Here is a 23,894-nt window from a genome sequence, read left to right on the forward strand (position 1 = left end):
TGCCTTCCACCAGCGGATGGGAGGAGTTGCAAAGTACGTTGGAGAGGTGTGAGAATTAGGCGGTTATTGCAGTCAGTCTACTACCTCCACATCCCCACATCCCCACCACGGTTGAGAACCCTGGGCCATACGATCACTAAGTCCCCTCTCGGCCTGACTTTTCTCCTGGGCAGATAAATAAAAGTCCACGTAGGAGTTAAGGCCAATTTCTATTCATGGTTCCTGCAGAGGGCACCAAAGCCAAGCCAGCGGCCCCTCTGGACTTCGCACTTTGCCCTGTTCAGAGTAGTTGGCTTCCTCTCTAAGCTTTCCAACCTAAAGCACTATTTGTTACCTATTGCTAAGGAACAAACTACCCTAAAACTTAGTGGCTTAAAACCATTTTATCTCCTGGAATCTGTTGGTTAGGATTTAGGATAGAGCTTGGCTGGGCAATTCTCCTTGGGGCTTCGATTGAGGTCGCTCAGTGTTACTTAGGTGGCAGATGGGCAGGACCGGAGAATCCAAACTGGCTTCACTCACACGTGTGGCACCATGGTGGGGATGGCTGGAAGCAGGTTCATTTGGGACTATCAAGCAGAGCCTCTCTGACATGGCAGTCTCTAGGTAGTTGGTTTTCCTACATGATGGCTGCTTTCCCCTAGAATGAGTGTCCCAAGAAGCTGCTTGGCCGTAGATGACCTAGCCTTGGACGTCACACAGCATCACATCCACAGTATTCTATTGGTCTGAACCATCAAAAGCCGACCTAGATTCAAGAGGAAGGGACTCCTCCTTAATGGAAGAGTATTAAAAAAGCCACCTACCCAAAGTCCTCCTCTCCCCCAGTGTATTTGGTCTCAGATGAGACATTTTCCCAGAGTAGCGGCTCTTAAAATGTGGTCCCTGGGTCCAGCACCATCAGGACCTTGTTAGAAATAGAAATTATCAAGTCCCACCCCGCTGAATCGTAGACTCCGAAGTGGGTCCCAGTAATCTCTTTTGACAAGCCTTCAGGTCATCCTTATAAACCCTAAAGCTTTAAACCTCTGCCCTAAGAAGACAGTCTCCTGTGATGGGCCTCAAGTGGTGATCCACAACTAGGGATGACTGCCTTCAATTTCCCGTGCTAGGTGTTGGATGGAGAATAACCTGGAGTAGCACATGCAGTGGGGTGTGGTACTCCTTATGAGTCAGAACATCAAAACCCAAATTCCAGAAGAGGTATTGAGGGGGTAGAAGGATGGCAAGACCAAAATAATGAGCAATTCTCTTGAGATACCAGCATCTTGGCAGCAGGATTTCATTATTACATGGACCCCTATTTCTTTTTGTAAAGGTAGTGGGACAAAGGGGAACAGAGGGCAGGGGAAATAGCCCATTTTTCCTTTAGTGAGTTTGTTTCTTGTTGAGCTGTCTGACTCCAAAAGTCAACTGTCCGGGGCTGCAAAGAACTGAGGTGAACCCCCAGAGAGGAATCCCCTCTGATAAAGGCAGTGTGAGTTCTCTTCCTCTGTTTCCCCCCACCCCAGGGGCAGGAGAGGGAAGGAACTGGATGATGTGGGGTGGGGAGTCCTTAACCCATTACTCTTGTGTGATTTGCAGCCTCTCAGAGTGGTTACAAATGGAGATGGAAACCACACTCCTGGAGCCTCTGGGCCCATGGGTGGTAACTGTGGGTTGCTGAAGTATAACAGTCTCCTTGATGACTTGCCAAGATCCTTGATCTGTGAGCTCATTGTTACCACACAAATGCAAGATCTGAGTTTCATTGAAATTGGTTCACTCCACTACAGGGGAGGAAAGGAGAGGGGGACAACTCAAGTAAAGCAGTCACTGGAGCATGGTTGGCCCATTAATTATGAGGTTTGGAGATTTCTTGAGCAATTTGACCCATGTGTCCTCCAGGCCTGTATTAGAGTGATGGATGACCAGTGTATCTGTCCCATGATGCTTAGAAAATTTGTCCTACCATCTTCCCAAGCACTGCTTCCTAAGTACTAGTTACTAACGTTTTCTAAAGACCTTACTTTGATAACAAATTTGTCACTCAAATGGCTTTGCAGGTGGATAAAGACGTCTGGGGCCAAACCCCCTCCCCACGCTTCCCTGGTCAGGTTAGGAGCCTGTGGGCTGACCTAGAGAGGCCTAGCCACAGACTGGATCGTTGGGGATCTGTTGAACAGAGCTTGGGCATCCGTTACTGGTGACAGGGTAAAAAACCAGTCCAGACTGAGAGGGGAGAAGTCAGCTCTGTACCCTGTCATTCATCAGACTGCCAGAGCAGACCCTGATAAAGCAGCAAAGGTAACAGGAAGCCATCAGCCTACAGTATCATCATCACTCTTTTCTTTGAGTGACTACTGCTTTCTTTTCAGTGACAGCCCAGCTTTGCTTTTTACTCCTGCCACCTGAACCAAATCACTGTCAACCTTTGTGACTAAAATCTTGGGCTGTCAAAACTTTGCAGTTTGCAATCCTATCAGTAAGAACGAAACTTTCCACTCTTGCCTGGAAGACCTGAGCCGTATGAGTCACTTTGACACAGAGAAGCGGTTTCGATTTCTACCCTAGATTTAGAAATCCTGATAGGGACTTCCAGCCACAACAGTCCATGCTTTTCTTAACTTTGCAGTTCTCCAAAGAATCAGGACCTGGGTCCACTTCCCAGTCCAGGCTTGATCTTGACCCCTTTATACACAGCCCGCTTTGCTTTGAGCCTGTCCCCGCCATGCTTCTTTCATTTTCTACCTACACTTCCACCCCTCCCCAAGTCCTACCATAATCTTGTCTTTCTTGGTTTGATGAGATTCCCAAACAGGCCCAAACAGGCAACGAGGCTCAAGGCAGAGTTTGAGAACTGCTGCTCTTTTTCACTGCTTTGTAGTAAAGGCTGTGGTCCAAACAGCTGTCAAAAGTGAACTCTTGGGGCGCCTGGGTGGCTCAGTCGTTAGGCGTCTGCCTTCGGCTCAGGTCATGATCCCAGGGTCCTGGGATGGAGCTCCTAATCGGGCTCCCATCTCAGCGGGAAGCCTGCTTCTCCCTCTCCCACTCCCCTGCTTGTGTTCCCTCTCTCGCTGTGTCTCTCTCTGTCAAATAAATAAAATCTTTTAAAAAAATTTTAAAAAGTGAACTCATAACCAGCCTCAAAGCAGGAAGAAAGAAACCCCAGGTCCCAAAGAGGTGAGTGATTCGGCTTGAGTCACTAAATAATAATGACACAGATAAAACCCAACCCTCCCTAAAGAGTTTCTAGGTTTCAGAAATTTTAACCATATTATCACTAAAATTCAACACAACCCTGAAATAACCCAGTATAAAGATGAGAAAAACAGACTCAGAAAAGTTAAGCAAATTATGCAGGATAATTAAACAGGGAGTTGGTGACAGGCTTCAAACCCAGATAGGTGAATCTGATCCTCTCTTTTTTTCACAAAAGCAAACTATACCACCTCTTTCGCAACCTGTGGCTCCCTAGGAGAGTCGACCTCTTTTACGTAAATTGTTGGAATCAGCAAAGAGCTTTCTAGATGTGAGGAATATTCCCAAATGTTTGCCCCAAAGGCTCAGCACCTATTCCTGCCAAAAGGAAAAGCAAAACCAGAGACAGCCACTGTGATGTGTACCCAGCACCCATTCACCCCATACCTGCTCCCCACTATATAGTCCAATAGCCTCCCCTTCCTTACACAGCTGATGTGCTTCTGGAGAATCCCCAGGGACTGGGCAAGGAATAATCTTAACACCTTTTGCCTCCGTGGGTTCAGGAACCCAGCTATAATCCAATTAGGTGGTATTCTCCTGACAATAACAAATGAATGGGCATGTGACCCCAAACAGGCAACGAGGCTCAAGGTAAGATTTTTGGGGGGGATTCTGGAATAAAAAATTTGAGAGCCACTGGAATAGACGTTATCTCTTCCTCTGGATATTATAGGGTACAGACGTAAGCCTGAAACTGCAATAGTCAGCTTGTGACTACCCAAGGATCAAACTAACAGGAGATAGAGAGGACAGCTCAAGCAGAGAAATGGAGTGGGAGCCTTGATTGAACCATGCCTGATCTCCACTCTGCCACTGGAATTTTTAAGTTATATAAGCCAATAAATTCCACCCTGTGGTTTATATTATATTTAAGTTGGATTTTCTGCTACCCACCAACAAAAGCATCTAAACCGGCATAGCCTTTTTTGGTGACTCAGCTGCAGCTCTGAAGACCCTACGATATTCGCAGCCACCCATGTGACAGCCTCAGGAGCAGCTGAGGATATCCGTCACCACTCCTAGGCATGCCCTGTCACCGCTGGAGAACAGAGTCCCCACCCACAAAATGTTAGGGCTGGAAGAAAGAAACTTGTCTACAGTTTCTTCCAGGTAAGGAGCTGGTGTCTGTGAGAAGTGACAAACCAAGTCTGAGCCCGTGTCAGGACTCCCGGTACAGTGCTCTTCCCTCCCCGCTGCAGCACCTCGGCTCCACACAGGGCCAGCAAGTGCTCCCAGGAGACATTTGGCTACCTATTCTGTGGCCACCTGGCCTGCGCACAGGGTGCCCCTGGTCCTGAGGAAGCTGCCCCCTGTACCACAGCATTTCAGGGGAGGCCTGAGGACAGCACGTTGTGTCATGAGCACTGGGTGTTATACAAGACTGCTGAATCCCTCTGAAACTAATAATACACTATATGTGAATTAATTGAATTTAAGTAAAAAAAAATGACAATGCCACAGGGGGAGGATTACTACTGTTACATATATACTTCAAACAAGTGGCTTTGAATCCTTTCATTTTCAGAGCCATTCAGAAACCCCTTGCAATAGTCAGAGACAGGCCCACCTCTAATATCGTGGGATCTGGTTACAAGAGCCCAGATGGAGGCTCACACCCCACATGTCTAAGTATTTACTTTAGAATCAATCTAACAAACTATTATTAAATACGTCTCTCTGCTTACTTGACAGTCACACTTTCATAAGACCTGGAAGGCTGGGTTTGCATTTGGAATATTTAGATTCCTCAAAGTTCTGTGGTGGCACAAGGGGAACAAGGCTCAGCCCACACTGAGAGGGGCTTCGTGTATATCTGTGTGGAAACCCCAGCTCGCATATCCAAGCCCCATCTACAACTTCTAAACACAGCTTGTCCCTGGCCACCCAGGTGTGTGCAGGTCACACTCAGGAGGACAGACATGGCAAAGAGTCCTGCTCAGGACCACCTGGATGGGAACTGTGGTCTCCTGGGTACCTGGATCATGGTCTGGGAGAGGGGTGCACAAGCTACAGTGGGAAGGTCACCTTGGCCTCATAGACTCCCTGACCTGTGGGGAGGGTCATGGCCAGAGGAGGGCCAGATTGGTGCCCTTCAAGGCAAGGGACCCGGGACAGGGCCTTACGTGGCCAGGTCCAACCAAGGGCAGTGCTGGAGCTCCATCTTGTTTTAATTGTGGTCCTAAAATAAGGCTGGAGTGGCGCTGGGTTAGCAAGAGCAGGCTTTGTGGCCTTAGGTAAGTCCCTCCATCTCTCTCAACATCGGTTTCCTCCCTTGTCCCTGAGGGACAGTACTGCTCCACATTCTAGAACCCTTTGCAAAGCCTGGGAGGCAGTGAATTCAGACCCCTCATTCCAAACAGTAATGCTGGGACACTGGCCCAAAACCCCAAGGGAAAGAGAGCCACAGTGGGGGAAACAAACTGCTTGTATTTCTTGATTTCCCATATGGAGATCCCAGCATGAAGGTGTAGCTTTACATGGGGGCAATATCACCCTAAGGTGTGCAGTAGAGGCTGAGGGAACTGGGCTGACCAGTGTGCCCACCTCTAAAGACATCACCTTTGGGCTGATCCCATCTACTACAGACCACTAGTGATGGTCTGCTGGGCCAGAAGCTCCTGTCTACTGAGTCCCTAGGACTCAGGCACACTAGCTTCGTACAAAAGCCCCAAAGTGTCCCTCCATCTGGTAACAAATAGACAAATCCCATTTGAGGTCTGCCATGGGGGAGACATCTTTGCGAACCAAAGCTAAGCAAGCCCCACTCAGGAAAGATGGTGGTATAAGGCAGCTCACAGACAGGCCAGACTAACGACCCTGCAGAAACGTGGGGGGGGGCTCAGGCACACAGACATGAGGGCAAGGCAATGCACTACAGAGACACAAAGGGAAGGCCACGGGATGCGCACAGGAGTCAGCAGGTAGCCAGGAGCTGGAGCTCAGGAGAAATGGTCTCTGCCTAGGGCAGGTACTCAGTCATAGGGCCTCACATGGGGAAACCCAGAGTGGTGAATTCCTAAGGACTGGAAACACCAAAAGCCTGCCCAGGTGTAGACTTAGGAGGTCACCCTCTGGTAGTGAATCTCCTGAACAAGAAAGGGACATAAGGGGCATTTGCAAGACAGAGGTCAAGGTGCCGAGGGCCACAAGGTCAAGATGGTGCTGGGGACAATGAAACCACAAGGGCTACCCCTTTGGGAAACACTGAGAAGCAGAAGGCCACTGATCTGCTATTGTTCACATGCTGAGCACCCCAGCTGGGCCTCCACCCTCTTCCAGGGCCAGAGCACCATTTCGGTGGCTTTCTCAGGACCTTTTCACAGTTGGGTCTCTTCTTGGGGAAGCTGCATCCACATGAGGCTGTGCTGGGCCGTAGCCAGTTGAGGGGTTCCTCAGTGGGTCCAGAGCTGGGAGCCACTCCGAGAGAATGGGCCCACTTCCCTGCTTTGTGGTTCACGGGCCTGGAGAGACCTGACAGCCGACTGCCCTGGGTGAGAATGCCCACATTTCCAGAGGTCAGAGGATTGGAGAGGCCTGTACACCAGATGCCCCAAGTGGGAGGAGAACAAATTCAAAAGGCCCTGCAGGTCTAGGTGGGGCTAACAGTTCTAAGCCAAGTCCATGGTGTGGGTCAGTAACATTCCAGAAGAGAAAGGGCACTGTAGGTTTGGCTATTCGGCCAGATGGTAGCAATGGGAAACAGTTCCCAGGTCGGGCACGTGGAAGGTTTTCCTGGACTCTGGATTAAGACAGGATGCAGTAGTCCTAAGTTCTTCCAGTCGGACTGAGTTACAAGCATGTCTTAGCAGCAAGAGTTTGTCCTTGTTGTCGCACGAAGGTGGTGGAAACTGGACCAGGATGGCGCGAAGTCAATTTGCTGAGGGTGGAGGAGCTGCTGCCGGTTCCGTAAGACGCAGCCCTCCTCCTCCTCGCGGCCCTCATGTGAAGTAGCGGCAGGACGTGGAGTCGATGTAGCAGTACGGAGTGCACTGCAGGTCTCCATACGACCTGAGGGGGGGTAGACAGGGGTCAGGGCGCTCACGGGCCAGTGGGCAGGGGAGCTCCTGCCCAGCCCTCACGACCACACCAGGTTCTAAAAGGCCACCTCTGGTGACTTTTGGTCAAAGCTCATCAGACAGCAACCATGGCTGCTACCTTACCTAAGGGTTCCAGAGAGACTGTTCTCATTCCCATTTGGGGTGAGAGGCTTGGGGCAGTTGAGTCCAGGCCTCTGGGACTTTTCCCCCGGAGCCCAGCTGAGGGATCTGGGTGGAAAGAGTTGGTAACTTTGTTCTTAACACAGCATCTTTGAGAGAATCACTCCCTTCTCAAGACCTGAAAGGTTTCAGTGCTGTCCATTAGATCATAACTGTGGTGATGCAAATGTTCTATTTCTGTGCAGTCCACTATGGCAGCCACTAGCCATATGTGGCTACTGAGCTCTTAAAATAAGGTTGCTGTGACTGAAAAATTAGATTTTTAATTTTATTTTTAATTAATTTAAATTTAAATAGCAACATGTGACTGGGGGCCACCATATTGGATAGCAGTTTATACTTCTGTAAGCCCAAGTGCTAATCCTGACCGTGTGTTATACATTACACCCATATTCACAAGCATTCTCTGAGGCTTCTAGAGATCAGACGAGTAATCACAGTGAGCCAGTGGGTAAGCTCTGGGCTCTATGCAATCCTGTGCTCCACGTTCAGCTGTCTATATTGAGTTGTGTCCATGAAGCCATCAACCAACCAGCTCAGACCTGCCAACCCTCTGGCAGGTTAGGAGCCCTCCACACTTCAGAGATAGGGAAGTACATACAGACACACAGATACGGGTGGAGGGGGCATCCTGACCAAGCCTAAAGTGCTTGTTTTGGGGTGACTATAGGTCTGTAGTTCTCCCAGCCTGGTTTGGTGTGTTGGTGTGTGTTCAGGGGGTGGACATTGAGGAGACCTCCTTGGAAGAGAGAGCAGAGAGAAGGCGACAGAACGACAGGCCTGGTGGCTGTTTCCCAGCCCTGCGGAGGGCTAGGTCCAAGGAACAGGGCTGGAAGGGAACGCTGAAGAGACTGGGCTCCTGAGGGACTTAAGAGGTGTGAGGGGCCAGTGATCCACTCTGGAGCCAAGGAAGAAGCAGGAACTGAGGGTGGAACAGCCTTCCCATTTCCCCTAGAATGCTATACAACTCTGGTTTTGAAAGGATTAAGGGGAATGTGGTGCTGTTTTGCATTTCATAGTGCTAGTGGCCCTCAGCTGTCTTCGGAGACATCAACGTGGAGGTCAAGACACTAGAATACTTATTCTGAGCAACGTGAACACCCACTGGAGAGTCCCAGATATAACTAGAGAGGTCCTTGAAGGGGATACTAAGTTCCTGGGGTTTTCCTGGAGGATCCATGAGCCAGCAAAATTAGATATTAATGCTGTTGTGATCTCATTTGCACCCACAGGCCCGGGAATCAGGGGTTGTCCCAGAGAATTCAGGTTATACAGATGCTTAGGTTCTTGGGAATGCCCTGGTCCCTCCACTCTCCACTGGGCTTCCTCCAGACCCACTTTCCAGAAGACTAACGTGGTCATGGTAGCCACTGGGGATGGGAGTTGCTCATCTGGGGGCAACCGCTGAAATAGAGACTGCCGGTTCCCAAGGGCCCAGGATGGAGCTGGTCACTGTCTATCTCAGCTTGGCCTCGGTGGCACTCAGGCACTCTGAGAGGCACATGGTGGTTATGTTTATGGCCTGTCTCCCCTAGTGAGCAGGGACCACGTGTTAACTATCACCATACCTCAGTGTTTAGAGAGTAGAAAGAACATAAGCGCTAAAAAAAATATTTGTGAAGGAAAGAAGAGGAGGCAGGCAGAGAGGGAGGCAGGGTGTCAGAATAGCACATGTGGTGAGCCCTACCCAGGGAGATAGGTCTCGCACGTCAGGTAGCCAAAGTCAGAGCCGTCACAGTCCTCCACGCCCTTGTGCTGGTGACCGTCTCCACAGTAGGCCCGGTGACAGCCTGAGGGATACAAGGAAGTAGCCCTGAGAGGGGGGCTAGGGTGGGACAGGCTTACCTCAGCCTGTAAGGACTGTATGGCCTGAAGGATCCCCCCAGAGCATGCACCCTCTTGAATGGACTTCCATAAAGCTTCAGATGCATCCAGGGACGGCCCCTCAGACCCCCAAATCCCACACCAGAGACTAAGGAGACCCAGGCTCTAGCCCACTGCAGCTACTCAGTAGCCAACGGACCAAGAACAGGCCACTTGGCCTCTCTGAGCCTCCATATCCCTATCTAAAGCCTGGGACGTGGCTACCACCTCCTCTTCACAGGACGCACTGTGGGTTCCCGTGAAGTGAGGATCAGCAGACTGGGCACAAGTGATGACCGAGGTGGCTCTTGTCTGTCTCCAGAGACCTTCCAGGGTGGGTGGCTCTGTGTCCCTGGGGAGCCAGATGATCTTCAGTGGGGTCTCTTTTGTCATGCAAGGGAAGGGTCTTGGAGTCCGAGCCCCACCCCCATTTTACGGGGCTTTGAGACCCCCTCAGTTCCTTCCTGCTGTGTGATCTATCGGACGGTGTCTGCGCCGGGGCAGAAGGGCCTCCAGGCAAAGCCGGCATGCCAGGGGGCACCATCCCGGCGTCGGTCACGGGAAGTACAGCTGCACCGCGGGGGCGCCAGCCGCCTCTCCGTCCCTGCATCCATCCCTGTGCACACCTTCCTCACTCCACTGCAGTGTCGTCAGCCTTCCCAGAGCCAGGAAGGAGACTTCGCATTTGCACATCCCCAGCCCTGAACCGGGGCCTGGCTCCTCACAGCAGGGGCCGGAAAATAATTCAGCGAAGGGATGTTGAACCCTTACTCTACCCAGACGATCCAGTGCACATTAGCTCACAGAATCTCTGAAGACCTGAGCCGTCAGTGCTGTCATACCCATTTTTCGGTTGAGGAGAGACTCGGAGCTGTGAACTGCCCTCCAAACCCCCCTGTCACTGAGTAGCCTCCTCTCTGAGCATCCAAGCTCTGTTCTGTCGGACTCTAAATCCCCTGCTTTCTATCTCCCCTCCTGCTTTGTGGCACGACTGACAAAAGAAGAACAGCAAACCCTCCAGGGCCCTGTTGCGTGCCTGGCCTGGTAGCACCCCATCAGCCTGAAGGCTGCTGCCCCACGAAAGGGCTTCGCCACTAGGGCTCTATCTGGTAACTCTGTCCTGATTCAAATTTTTGGCTTCTCCCTTTTGTCTCTCACTCTGCATCACCTTTATCTTTTGATAAAGAATGTGGACTGGAATGTGGGTTTTGCCCAGAAGTAGGGTTCAGGAAAAGGGAGCGACTGGCGGCTTCTCTGGGGGCAAGATCCTTGACACTAACCCCCACCGACATGCTTGGGCAGTGGAGGTCCACACGTGGCCAGAATGGGAGCAGTCCAGGTGTCCCCCCTCTGGCTCTAGAATCATCCAGGGGCTCGCCCTCAGCCTCCCCTGCCCAGTGGCAGTTTGCGCTTCAGCACCTCCCGCCCGCCCCCATCCCCCAACCCCCCGCCCCGGCTGGGCCCCACTCACTGATGCAGTCGTCGTCCACGTTGCTGTTCCCGTCATCACACTCCTCCCCAGGCTGCAGGACCCCATCCCCACAGGAGCCGTGGTGGTCTATAGTGTAGTCCACAGGGTAGAAGGGGGTCACCTGGCCAAAGAAACACATGGCAGTGACCAGGGATGGCATGCCGGGCACCGCAGGCAGGACGGGTCATTGGCACTGGGGCCAGAGGCTCTGGGTCTGTGGGGGCTTCCACCTGGTGGTGATGGAGAGGCACTCCTCTCCTGCCGCTCAGAGCTCTGCAGCAGACAGGGAAGCTGGATCAGATCAAGACAGCAGCCTGGCAGTGTGGGGATGGGAGCCCATCTGGAACTCTGGCTCAGAGAGGAGGTTCCATCTGGGGAGCAGGGGCACGGAGAACCGCTCAGAAGCAGAGCAAGGGAGGATGCCTAGGCCTTCCTCGGGAACAGATTGCAGAAAGCTCTGCGCCAGACCCAACTGTTGGCCCTTCTTTCCTCTAATGCTGTGTTCCTTTCCGGGGTGGGCTATGTCCAGAGTGCCTGCCTCATGGTACCTGGATGGGGAGCCAGCCAAGGCTGTCCTTGAAGTACAGAGATCTCTGGTCTTTGCGGAATGCAATGGCGTTTTGGGTGTTCAGCCTCTCAAGCTCCTCCTGGTTGTTGACGACAAAAATCTGCCAGAGAACACATTGGTGAAAATTTCAGAAAACACTTCTATAATGGGCAGGGAAAAGCTGGAGGAGGAAACAATCCTATCCTTGGGATCATTAACTATGGGAGGGGCGTCTGCATATTACACTCCAGCATTCCTCCTGAAATAGGGAGGAAGGTCTTGATTCCCACATCTTCTCAATCCAGTTCCAACTGTCTGAGTTTGCAGTAAGACTATCTATGATTTGGGGCACCTGGGTGGCTCAGCTGGTTAAGCATCTGCCTTCGGCTCAGGTCATGATTCCAGAGTCCTGGGATCGAGCCCCGCATCGGGCTTCCTGCTCAGTGGAGAGCCTGCTTTTCTCTCTCTCCCTCTGCCCCTCCCCACTGCTCATTCTCTCTCTCTCTCTCAAATAAATATCTTAAAAAAAAAAAAGACTATCTATGACTTAAATTTTTTAAACATTTAAAATGCCCCTAAGACTTAAATAAAAAGGTGGTATCATCTAATCAAGTAATTCAACATCTGGAAATGATTCTTAACAAAATTGTTATACTCAAAGGTGTTCATTATGGTTTTATTTACATTAGTGAAAAGTTTGAGAGAGCCCTATAAATATCCGACAATAAGACACTGGTTAAATAAATCACAGCACAGCCGCATGTTGGATGGATGATTATGGGTCCACTCAAATGATGAACTGATGTCCAGGGTTATCTCAAAATAACCCAAGGGAGGGTGGGCAGTAGAGAGTGGGTGTAAAGAGGAAACAGGATTAGCCAGGAGTTGATAAATGTTGAATTTGGGTGAAGGATACAGAGGTTTATTACACTATTTTTTCCGTTTTTGTATTTACCTGAAATTTTAAATATTTTTTTGTTCTTAAAAAAAAGACAAAGAAAATACTTCAAAATGCACCCACAACCAAATGGACAATTTGGTTTCCTACTTTTGATTTTCCTTTATTTTCCAATCTCCCATAATGAGTGTGTCCCAAGTATAATGGGGAAATCTGTTGTATTAAAAGGCTCTTACAAAGCTCTGAGAGGGTCAGGTGAGAGGTCCTGATGGAGAACCAGCCCAGATTTCTCCTAGGAGCCTTACCACAGGAACGTGCGGGGAACTGGGCCCAAACATGGATTCCCTGTAGGAAGGGTTATTCACATTCATACGGGTTCCACAAAGACAGCTTCCTGGAGGCCCGGGAAATCCTCTGTCCCCTTTGGGTCCCATCACAAGTTGTCCTAGGAAGTAACAGATTGCTGAGTCACTTGAGTGAAGGAAGAGAAAACCAAATAGCCCTGGGAGAGGTGAGCAAACTTCACAACAGAAAGAAGGTCAAAGTCCACAGTATTTTAGGGTAGTCCTGGGGGAAGAGGTTCAGAGACTCTTGTTCTGAGATGTGGAGGAGGTGATGTTCTCTGTGGGTCCCTTAACCATGAGGGGTGTTGCAGTATCTTCTCCCTTTCATTTCTCTGTACTTGAGAAACAGTCATTCCACCTCCCAGACTACCTTGCATTCAAGGTCTGAGATGGGAGAAGGGTAGGCATCTGGGAAAGTCTATCCTGATACAGGAAAAACATTGCTGGTAAGAGACAGTTTCCTTCTCCTTCCTGTCTATAAGACAGACAAGATGTCTGGTGCTGCAGCAGCCACACTGCAACCATGAAGTAACAAGTATGAGAAGGGAAGCCAACACACAGGAAAGACCAGAACCTCATGGAACATGTGACCCTCATAGTGACCCTTAGAGGCTGAACCAAAGCCAGCCGTTGTCCACCTCTGGACTTCCTTGTTATATGAGAAAAACAATCCCCTTTTTGTTTAGACTATTATTAACAGGGACTTCTTGCTGATGAACACATCGCTAACTGATAGCTTTTATTATTATTTTTATTCATTTTATTTTGTTCTTATATATAAGATCTTTACAAAGGAATTTCTGAAGGTGGATTTTTTTTATTTCTTCTGGAAGAAAATGGCATGTTGGAAATGCTCCACCTACTTATTGTCCCCTGATACTGAGTGTCCTAAACATATATGATTAGGAAATTTACTCTCTGCAGTGTGGGTGGCCTGCTAGGGTAGTAGTTTTCATCCTGACTTCTAAAGGCCCTGATGCCCAAGCCACAGCCCAAACCGATTCCATCAAGAATGCTGAGAATAGAACCCAGGCATCTGTGGCTTTTAAAAGCTCTCGAGCTGATTCCAATGTACACTGAGGTTGAGAACTGCTGGTCTAAGGAAACAGTCTTTGCACAAGCCATTCCCCCACTAGATTGTTCTCTCTTCACCCTCCGTGCCTCCTAGCTTGCTCCTGACCTGGGTTCCAATATTACATCCTCAGGGAAAGCTTGTGAATGCTCACATTCAGGCATGTTTACCTTGGATACAATCTCACAGCTCCCCATGCCTTTTCTTCACCGCACATCTGTCTGTGATTTCTGTATCTTGTGAGATTAGGTGGTGAAGGTCAATCTCCCCCAGTAGAGTGTAAGATCCACAAAGGCAAGGTTGGTACCCGTGTTCGTTTACCACGGTCAGACACGCAGTAGGGGCAGGATACAGGCTTGATGACTGACTGAATGAATGAATGAATGTGGACTAACTGGTCTTCAGAAAAGACTAAAGATCATCTTTGGGTTGGCCAGAAAGAGCTAGAGCAAAAGCCCTCCGACAAGAGAGGGAAGAAAGGGAAGCCAGAGACAGAGAAAGGAAGTGTGCCTCCTCCTGGGAAAGTAAGGGGGAGTCTGGAGACCAGGCAGTCTTTGCTTTCAGGCTGTATAACTTCCAGGGGAGCCAACAACTGTGGACACAGTTGGCAGATCCCAGAGGGGCAGAAAATAAAATGACCCCAGGGGAGAGGTCTGGTCAAGACCCCAAGGAAGCAGCTTCAGCTAGAGGAGGAGACCCCAGTGGGAATACCCTCCCCACAACCCTTCCAGAACACATATCTTCCAGAACAGATATGTCCAAGATCAGAATAATGTCAGCAAGGGGGGAATGGAGGCTTGCCAACATTTTTATCCCAGGTTGTGGTAGTTCGTTTGAACAAGAAACTTGCATCCAGTGCTGCAGGAGGAGCTCCAGTCTTGGGTTCTGATGTTTTCAGCACAGCCCGGAGAGACAGAGACTCCACTAACCCAGGAATATTCTGGGTTATCACCACGTGGGGAAACTGAAGTGGGAATTTCTATAACCGAGGACACGAGAGTGCCTCTGTGACCCCCAACAACTCCTCCAGATCTGTGGCCTCAGAGCGATTCAGGAGTTTGTCCCATTATCCAGCTAGGTTAGTGGGGATGCTGAAATGTGAATTCGTGTTCGACTTAACGCTATGCCATTCAAGAGACAAACGTCCAAGAATATTGATGCCTGCAGGAAGCTGGCGATTCCCAGGTACCACAGTGATTCACTTAGACCCTGTCTGGGTGCTGGAAGGACTCAGCCAAATTTGTAATTTGGTTATTGCAAATTACATCCTAGACGCATTTTGCCTTATTCCCTCCCTGCCTCCCAGCACCTCTTTCTCTCTAACTCTGGTACTAAAGAGCTCCCACCCTCTCCACCGGCCCCAACACCGTCCTGCCCCACAGCACTGGGCACCAGAACCAGAGGTGGCCTCCTGACAGGACGACAGGATGGGGCAGGGTGCCTGCTTCCTGCCACCACTGCAGTTTTCCTGCAGCTTCCTTTCAGCTGTCAGAGGACATCTGTCACCCCTGCCTGCTGGTTTCCTGTCAGGAGGCACTGACGGGCACGGCAACTTGAACTTCCCCACCCCAGCCTCTCAGAGCTGGCCTAGCAGGCCTGCTGATCCATCATCCCTTGTAGCCATTGGCCCTGGCTTTCCATCATTGCCCAGAGAGCCTCCCACCGCCTCGGGCTGTGCAGTGGGAGTGGGCTTGAGATGGGAAATCTGGGGGAAGGGGGAGGCACCACAGAATAGTCTCCACATCACCCCCAGCTTCTACTCTGCCTCTGCAGAGGCCGCATGGCTAAATGGAAAGGTCTCAGACCCAGGAGCCACAGACTGATTCTAGGCCCACCAGTCAGCTCTGTGACCTTGGGGAAGTCCCTTTTCTCTGAGGTTCAAAGTTCTTTTCTATAAAAGGAGAGTTTTTAGATAAGATAAGACCAGGGTTGTTTGACCTGTGGTCCACAGAGACCAAGCACATCCCAAGATGGATTTGGGGCAGGGGTTCTCGAACTCTGGGAAGCAGTTGTACAGAATTCTGGGTTTAGATAGACACATGTTTCTCCTGAGTGGGCTTGGGACTTTTATCAGCCTTCAAAAGTAGTCTCAGGAATCACTTTTGGGGCCTGCTCCCGTTCTTGATAATAATCCAATTGGCCCCAGGCCCAGAGAAGTTCTCTTTTAAATTCCTCCCTCCTCTTCTTTCCCTACCCTACCCCAAATGTTTCCAAAGAGCAGGATTATTGCCCCATTTTCTTCAGTCCCTTCACTGAGAGGATCCCCAGAAAGGAAGTGACTCAAAAGAAGGCACAGGAAGGGGACATGAGTCAGAAACAGACTGCATTGGGCTTGGCTGCTGTGCAATAACGCACGGACTGAGAACTCAAATGGCCCGTGTCTGTGAAAGCCTATAGTACCTGGCCCTGCCCATCCCCCCTGCCAGGTGCCATGGGGATGCAAAGCTGACTTGGCCACAGACGCTGCCTCAAGGACTTGCCATCTAGAAGGAAGATGAAACACAGCTGCAGAAAAGAGTTAGCAGTGAAGGGCCACAGCAGAGAGGCAATATGTGACTTGGGCCCAGGGGAAGGAGACGCACCATGTTAGGGCCTTGCTGAGGAGAGGGCTTTGAAGGAAGGAGATGGTTTCATTGGGTACACCAGAGGATGATAGGGATGCTATTTCAGGCCATGTGGACCCAGAGAGACTGTAGGAATATGCTCCAGCTCAACAGAGAGCGGAATTGGCTGGCGGGTAAAGGGCGGTGAGGCTGGGATCTGGCAGAGGACAGAGTGGGGGGAATGGGAGGTGTGCATACTAGCCTAAATGAGGAGGAGCTGGAAGACCAAGGAGGGAAAACAGAACTACACTGGCCCTGCTAAAGGGATGGGGTGGCAGTCCCCTGGAGCCTGACAAAACAAAACAGTGGGCATCTGAGTAGGTCGCTGAGGTTCCCCAGGTCCTGGCCTCACCCAACCTCGGACCCCAGGAGGGAACTGAGGTTCAAGCCCAATGCGGGCTGGCGTTTACAAACAGACACAAAATGAGGGCTGGCCTAATGACCTCTCTTTGCATGCACACTGCCCTCCCCCTCCACCCCCCCCGCCATGATCCTGGCTACTCCTCAGTTTTGCGAGCCGCTCAATACCCCAAGGGCCAAGAGAGTCCCTTCCAAAGACAAAACTCGGGCCTCACACCACACTCTCGGTCCCTGGGGTTGGCAGCTCATGATCATGGGGCTTGAGGGGAATGTTACGCGTGCCAGAACCAAGGAGGACGAGGACTACAACAGACCCTTGAACTGAAATGGTAATAAAAATTGCTTGGATTCCTTTTGTATAACTGAGGACAAAGGACCCTATGTAGTAAACAGTCTTCTCAGGCCCAGAGATGCTGAATGTGCTGTGAAAGGTCATATTTGGAGCTGACAAAGGTACAAACTAAAGAAAGGCTTTAGGTCATCAAATGAAACAAGGTAAGCAAGGTAGCAGTGTTCCATGCCCTCTTCAATGGTAGACTTTGATTTCTTTTTATGATTTTTTTGTATGTTCAGTATAAACTAACAAGGACTCTTTAATAACACTACATAAGATAGAAAGCTCTGCCACACCATCTTCTAGGTTTAAGAGAACTGCTTGGAGTTGTGAAAGGTTTTTTTAGAAAAAGGTATTTGTTGATGAAATATGTGCCAGTTATTTTTCACCTAAAGTATAAAATGACATCACCAGTGTAATCAGGGTTCCCTTTGTTTTCTCCTCTATTTGTTCTCTAAAATCCTACAACAGAATCAGGATGGCTTTTACCTCTCTTGTGTTAAAGTTGAAAGACCCAAACTGTGGAGAAATTATAAATATGTTGAAGTGCCTCTAGTAGTTTCTAACTCAAAACACAAGGCATCTCTGCGGCATCTCTGCGGCATCTCCTTGTGCCCTCTCTGGGGAGGGCGGCCAGGAGGGCGACACTGTAGATCACGTGAAGCAATGTAGCTCTTACCTGCGGATGGGGGGCCCGGGGGGCCTGGGGGACCTGGACGGCCAGGTTGACCAGAAGGCCCAGGCTTGCCTGGTGGGCCCGTTACTCCACTATCTCCCTTCTGCCCCTGACAGAGAGAAAGGCAGAGGCTGTTATGATAACATGACATGGCAACCTTCCTTCCCCATTTATGTCTAAATCAGGGACCACCTTGCAGGAGCCCAGGGCAGGATGCACCCGAGGCTTTGACCATCAAGCTCCTAAAAAGCTCAGGGCAGGGGCACCTGACTGACTCATTTGGTGGAGCATGTGACTCCTGATTGCAGGGTCATGAGTTCAAAGCCCTACGTTGGGTGTGGAGCCTACTTAAAAAACAAAACAAAACAAAAACTCAGGGCAAGTGATATTTGAGATTGTGATGGTTACAAGTTTGCAGACATTACTTCTTGCTCTCTCCCAGAAACATGGCACATGACTGCTGAAAGGAACCAGTCCAACCCACTCCCCTCACCAGGCAGAATGGGAAACAGAGGCTCAGGAAAGAGCAGAAATTCATGCAAGGCACCTAGCATTGAGGCAACAGACTTGTTGCCTAGGCCTCAGGCCTCTGCTTGCTTGTCAAGACCATTTCTGTTTTACTACAAGAGCCGTTTCCATCAAAAGGCAAAAGGCTCCCCGTTGCTCTCAGGATAAAGACCCAGATCCTTATTTCAGCCTACAAAGCACTGCATGGCTGGCCTTTCCAATCTTGTTCCAGTCTTCCAGCATTTTCGGTCTTCAAGAGCACCATGCCTTTTATTTCCCTCCTCCCTGCCCAAACTCCCTGTCCACTCCTCCAGCTGGTTAACTCCCTCCCAGCTGTTAGCTCTCGGGTAAAGTGTCACTGCAGCACAGCCTTCCCGGACCTTGCTAGACCTTGCCAGACCTTGCCAGACCGAGTGAGTTCTCCTGGTCACAGGCTCTCTGAACTTGGCCCCTTTTCTTCCTGGCATTTACCCAACTCGGGAACACACCGTTATTTGTGCAGTCCTTTCATCAATGTTTCTCTATGAAATATAGGCTCCCTGTGGGCCAGAATTTGTCTTGTTCCCAGATTAAATGAAGGAGGAGGAAGATGTTGACAACACAAACAGGAAGCAGTTCTGTTGAGCTGGAAGTAAGAGACCTGGGTTTTCACATTGGCCATGAGACCTCGGGTCATGCAAGTCATTGTTTTGTGCCTCAGTTTTCTCATCTATAAAATGGGCCATTACATTACACACACACCTTCACAGCTTTGTTGTGAGAGTAATAAAGCTCCCAGAGGTGAAAAAGCCTGGTGATGGGTATTAAAGAGAACACACTCTGCATGGAGCACTGGGTGTTATATGCAAACAATGAATCATGGAACACTACATCAAAAACTAATGGTGTACTGTATGGTGATTAACATAACATAATAATAAAAAAATAAATTAAAAAAAAGTGGTTTGCATAGAACCAAGTGTTGCGGGGGGCGGGGGCCAAGCTGACTATCATAGCAACTGGCTTGGTTTCATCTTTTTCACGTGGTTAGAAAAGGCCTGGTTTCTTAAAGAGAGGCACACCTGGAGCTGTAGCCATTCCACACAGGATGTCCTCCTTGCTGCCTGTTCTGAGACGGTCAAGAGCAAAGATTTCCTCCTTAGGGTTGCTCTGAGGAATGACCCCAGAAACCAACGTCTGTAGGTTCTTCTCCCAAACAATTTTCTAATTGTCTGCTCTTGCACTGGGCCTAAACAGGACAGTGATTGATGCAGGACATTTTTGACCTGGATCCCCTTTCTACACTTATGCCTTGGCAGGCCTGCCCATGTAATGAAACATAATCTTCCCCAAGTCTGGGAAGCAGGGGGGCAGGGCACTCCTTTCCAATCACAACAGTGACACGCAACCTGCCGCTTTGTCAACATGGCTCTCCTGGCAAGGTCTAAGGGGTTCTTAAATTCTTATTTATTTATTTATTTATTTTTAGGAGTTCTTAAATTCTTAATATGGGACCTGTGAGGTCAGAGTTTATTTCCAATTCCATCCTGATGGAGGGAGTTCTTAAGCCTTTGCCCAGGCTGACACTTGGTAACTAAGATGGGTCCCAGAATAGCAAAGAAGGTCACACCATCTTAATATAGCCACGGTTAAGGCTTGTTTTTCTAAAAGCCACATCAGCTGACTATGAACACAGGAAATGTCACAGCTTGAAGGAGCTGGAAGCACTCCTTGATTCTGACACCAAACAATAATGGAATATTCTATGTATCAGTCATTTGTTTAGAATAAGCCATGTCTCTATGAGCAGGATTCACTGAGCAGTGCTTTCCAGGAAAGGCATTATTCTTTATTCACTTTACTGCCACAAAGCTTGATGTCTCTCAAGGAAGTTGTTCTGTCTCCTTCACTGAAGATTTGTATAATAGAGTCAAGAACGGTTTTCCTGAGCCTGGTTGAAGGCAAATGCTGAAGCATGAAAGTGAGGAGAGATGTGTGGGGAAAAGTAGGTCTCAGCTCTCTAAGCTCCAACGCTGCCTTGGAAGCTTGCTTGGCTGAGGGGGTCACTCTGCTGCCCTGTCCCTTGGTTTCCTTGTGACTAGACCGAGGGAAATGGATGAGGTGGTCTCTAAAATCCTTCTGGCTCTGAAATTCGGATCTCCTGAAGTTCCTTCCAGATCTCTGATTCCAGGAGTTGGATCGACTTATGATAACATCCAGAAACTTTTAGTACCACTGGCCCAGCAACATTCAATGTATAATACTCTATGGTACTAAACTAATTAAGGATTTAAAAAAAAAAAGAAAGAAAGAAAAGAAAGAAAAGGACCATGGTGGTCTCCCAAGGCTAACAACTAAAGTCTGCTGTCTAGACAGGCAAGGAGGGTTCGGAGAGCACTCGGCTTGTTTATAACATCTTGTAGGAAGGATGAACTCATTTCTCTCAGCTCCCACACATGGTCCTGGGGTAGTTTTAAGATTGCTCCGACTGAATCATTCTCAACAGTGTCAGGAAATAACCTTCTTGTCTCAAGCCGTCACCAGGAAAAGACAAACACTGTCCAAGAAAAGCACCAGAAGGACCGAAGCCAGCAGGCTTCTTGAACCCCAAGCATAAAACATTCTGCATGGAATCCAGCAGTAGGGAAGAAAAAGATTTTCCTTTTTTTTTCTCCTTTTCCCGAGCCAAGTTTTTAGGGAATTGTGGCATCCCTGTGAAGTCATGGACATGCCAGCCATTTAAGACTTAGAAAACTGAACTGGACTACTGCGACTTCAGAAGTTATAGTGGAATTTGTATTCAGGTTGGATGCTGTGTCATTCCTAAGTTCGCTTGGAAAAGACCAGAATTGGTTTCATACTGTTACCATTGTTTTGAACCCTGGCTACATACTAGAATCATGTGGAGAGGGGCACCTGTGTGGCTCAGTCGGTTAAGAATCTGCCTTTAGCTCAGGTCATGATCCCAGGGTTCTGGGATCCAGCCCCACGTCGGGGTCCCTGCTCAGTGGGGAGTCTGCTTCTCCCTCTGCCTCTGCCCATCCCCCTGTTCATGCTCACTCTCTCTCTCTCAAATAAATAAATGAAATCTTAAAAAAAAAAAGTCATGCGGAGAGCTTTAACAAACAACCACCCATGCTGGAGCCCCAAGCCAGGTCAATTATATCAGATGCACTGGGAAGTAAGGCCCAGGCACTGGGGGTGATGAGAGGCAAACCTTGAACTACAACCATGGCACCTGAGGCAGAAAACCTGTATCTAATCGGCCCCCAGCTTACTCAGACGCTAAAGTTTGAGCACCATGGATCTAGCCTAGGGAAAGAATGAAAACATAAGAATGGAGAAAAGTTTGCACCCAAAGATGTTCACCTCTCAGCATTATATATAATTTGGCTAGGCCTCTCTTGTCCAATCTACTGCTTACTCATTTACAAAATGTGATTGCAGACATTTTAAAAAGATGTTTAAAAGTGCTTAATGAGGGGGTGCCTGGGTGGCTCAGTTGGTTGTGTCTGACTCCTGGTTTTGGCTCAGATCGTGGTCTCAGGATCACGGGATCGAGCCCTCTGTCGGGCTCCGTGCTTAGCGGGGAGTCTGCTCAGGATTCTCTTCCTCTCCCTCTGCACCTCCCCACCCCCCACTTGCACACATGTGCGCATGCTCGCTCTCTCTCACAAATAAATAAATCTTAAAAAAAACAATATGTGCGGTAATGAGGAAAAATGTGTATGCTGTGATTTTAAGTTACAGTTTTAGGATACAACAACTATATATTGGATATAAAAGACATGAACAACTAGGAAGTTCACAAAGAAATAACACTGGAAGGAAGTACACCGAAATGGTTATGTCCGGGTGTTAGGCCTTTAGATGACTTCCCTCCTATTTTCTGAATTTTCCAAGTTTGCTGTGATGAGCATATATTACACTTGTAATGGGAAAAGAAGTAAAAAGCCTACAAACTGACAACCAAAAAAGTAAAGGACGCCTGTCCATTAGAGAACAGATGAGGAGTTTCTCTGAGGCACTCAACACAGCTCTAAAGCCAGCTAAGGCAAACGTGCCTTCATCTTTCCTTTCCCTATCACATCACATGGTTTGACACCCATGCCTTCTGACCAGGGGATTTCAAACAACTTCCCTAAGTCCATAATAGTGCCCATAAAGAGAGTGGAGTCACTTACAAATCGGGTGTCTGATTTCTCAGGGGCCTGGGAAAAACCACTGTATCCTTGAGACCCAGAAGACCCTTCAACAGCAAGGAGATATTTGGGCTGTTCTCCAAAACTCCATTTGTGTCTGGGGCATTGAGGCAAAAAGCAAGTTTTCTGGATGAACAACCAGATCTGGCTTCTACTCCCAGTTGCTTTGGTTAAGATAGACCCATTCTTATGAACCAAAGATCCACTCTTACTTCTGGCCTTGGACACAGTTTGAATGGAGCATTCGCTCCCACCTGCTTCAACCCTTGGTTAGCCTAGAGAAACAGGAGCTCCTGGAAGTGGTGCTCTTTCTGCCCGCCAGCCTCGACGACACTGGGGACTGTGCCTATGGAATATTTCTGATTGGCTTCAGCTGTCTGCCTCTCTACACCACCTGCCTACATCAGGAGGGTCTGACTTCAGGGGCATGGTAAGCACTGGGATCCTTACCAGCTTGCCTCGTTTTCCTGGTCTTCCTCTGGGTCCTCTGGGTCCTGTTATCCCAGGCTCACCCTTTGGACCCATTTCACCCTGGAAAGAAGAAAGAGAAGCAAGAAAAGAATTAGGGCATGTGGAGCAGGCACATCTCTATAGGTCCATCCAATCATTGGTCATGAGGGCAGTGCACTTGATCATTCTAGACCTCTTCCAACTGGCCAAGGTGGGAGATTGGGAAAGTGATGAAGTCATGTGAAAGGTAGATAGGTTTTTCAAGGAAGAGGAAGGAAAAGAGAAGGTTACCCCAAGTGGGTTATTTGTTATCTGAAAGAGACAGCTGCTGGGCAGCACACGTTTTGGTGTCCCAAATCACAATCCTGAATGGCCAAAGTAGGAGATTCCTGCATGTCAGTGACATGTGTGCCTATGACACGGCATGCTGCTGGGGAAAAATGCTTTCTCTTTTAGCCAAAATTGTATGTTGTGTTTCGTTTTTAGCATGAATTCCAATCTTTGAGTTTTTGAATGATTGAACGCAGTTCTGACAACTAGCATCTTTGGAAATTTTCTCCACATGTAAGGACATTTATTTAGCGTTATACATTTGCCTACTCTTCTGTAAAAACTGGTTTAGTTCCAGCTCACTTTCATTTGAGTTAGTTGAAAACTGTGGAGAAAAATATTCCAGACATATATTCATATGCTCAATATAATTATTGTAAAAGGCACGGAAAACAATGTCAACAGTACTCTTAATTGAAAAGCCCTACTCTGAGCTATCAGAACCAAATGCACCAATTGCAGAATTCCATAGTTTAAGGCCAACCTTTTGTCAAACCCATTTCTCCATTATAGCTTCTCTCCTTCCCCGTGTTCTTCTGGAATTGCAGGGCCACCTGTTGTTTCTTTGGGTCAGGGACCCCACAGAACATCATTCCTACCTCCAGTTATCCCTCTAGAGCCCAGGATGCACCACCACCAAGCTAAGTTTAGCAAGAGCAACCATGAGAGTTTCTGTTAGTCAGCAGCCAGTGTCCATGAAGAGCTACTCCAGACACTCAGAGAGAACAACAAACACCCAGAAGGCTCTCCACATGGAAGTCAGAGGAAGTAAAACACAATAGAAAATTTCAGAAAAAA

The 23,894-nt window shown here is 48.9% G+C and overlaps 1 protein-coding gene across 3 annotated transcripts in view; it reads right to left on the reverse strand.

Annotated features, from left to right (window-relative positions):
* Positions 1-6,278: 6,278 nt before the first annotated feature.
* COLQ (collagen like tail subunit of asymmetric acetylcholinesterase) overlaps positions 6,279-23,894 on the reverse strand; it is a 55,399-nt gene continuing 37,783 nt past the window's right edge. For all 3 annotated transcript variants that reach the window (XM_044915682.1, XM_021678710.2, XM_044915678.1), the window contains 7 exons: positions 22,767-22,847; positions 17,632-17,737; positions 12,545-12,684; positions 11,343-11,462; positions 10,795-10,915; positions 9,148-9,250; positions 6,279-7,251 (listed from right to left, as the gene is read on the reverse strand). In XM_044915682.1, coding sequence (XP_044771617.1) covers positions 7,182-7,251; positions 9,148-9,250; positions 10,795-10,915; positions 11,343-11,462; positions 12,545-12,684; positions 17,632-17,737; positions 22,767-22,847 — 741 coding nt within the window. In that variant the 3' untranslated portion in view covers positions 6,279-7,181. The remainder of the gene's footprint in view (positions 7,252-9,147; positions 9,251-10,794; positions 10,916-11,342; positions 11,463-12,544; positions 12,685-17,631; positions 17,738-22,766; positions 22,848-23,894) is intronic.

The sequence above is a fragment of the Neomonachus schauinslandi genome, chromosome 1 (genome assembly GCF_002201575.2).
Source record: "Neomonachus schauinslandi chromosome 1, ASM220157v2, whole genome shotgun sequence".
NCBI classification, from domain to species: Eukaryota; Metazoa; Chordata; class Mammalia; order Carnivora; family Phocidae; genus Neomonachus; species Neomonachus schauinslandi.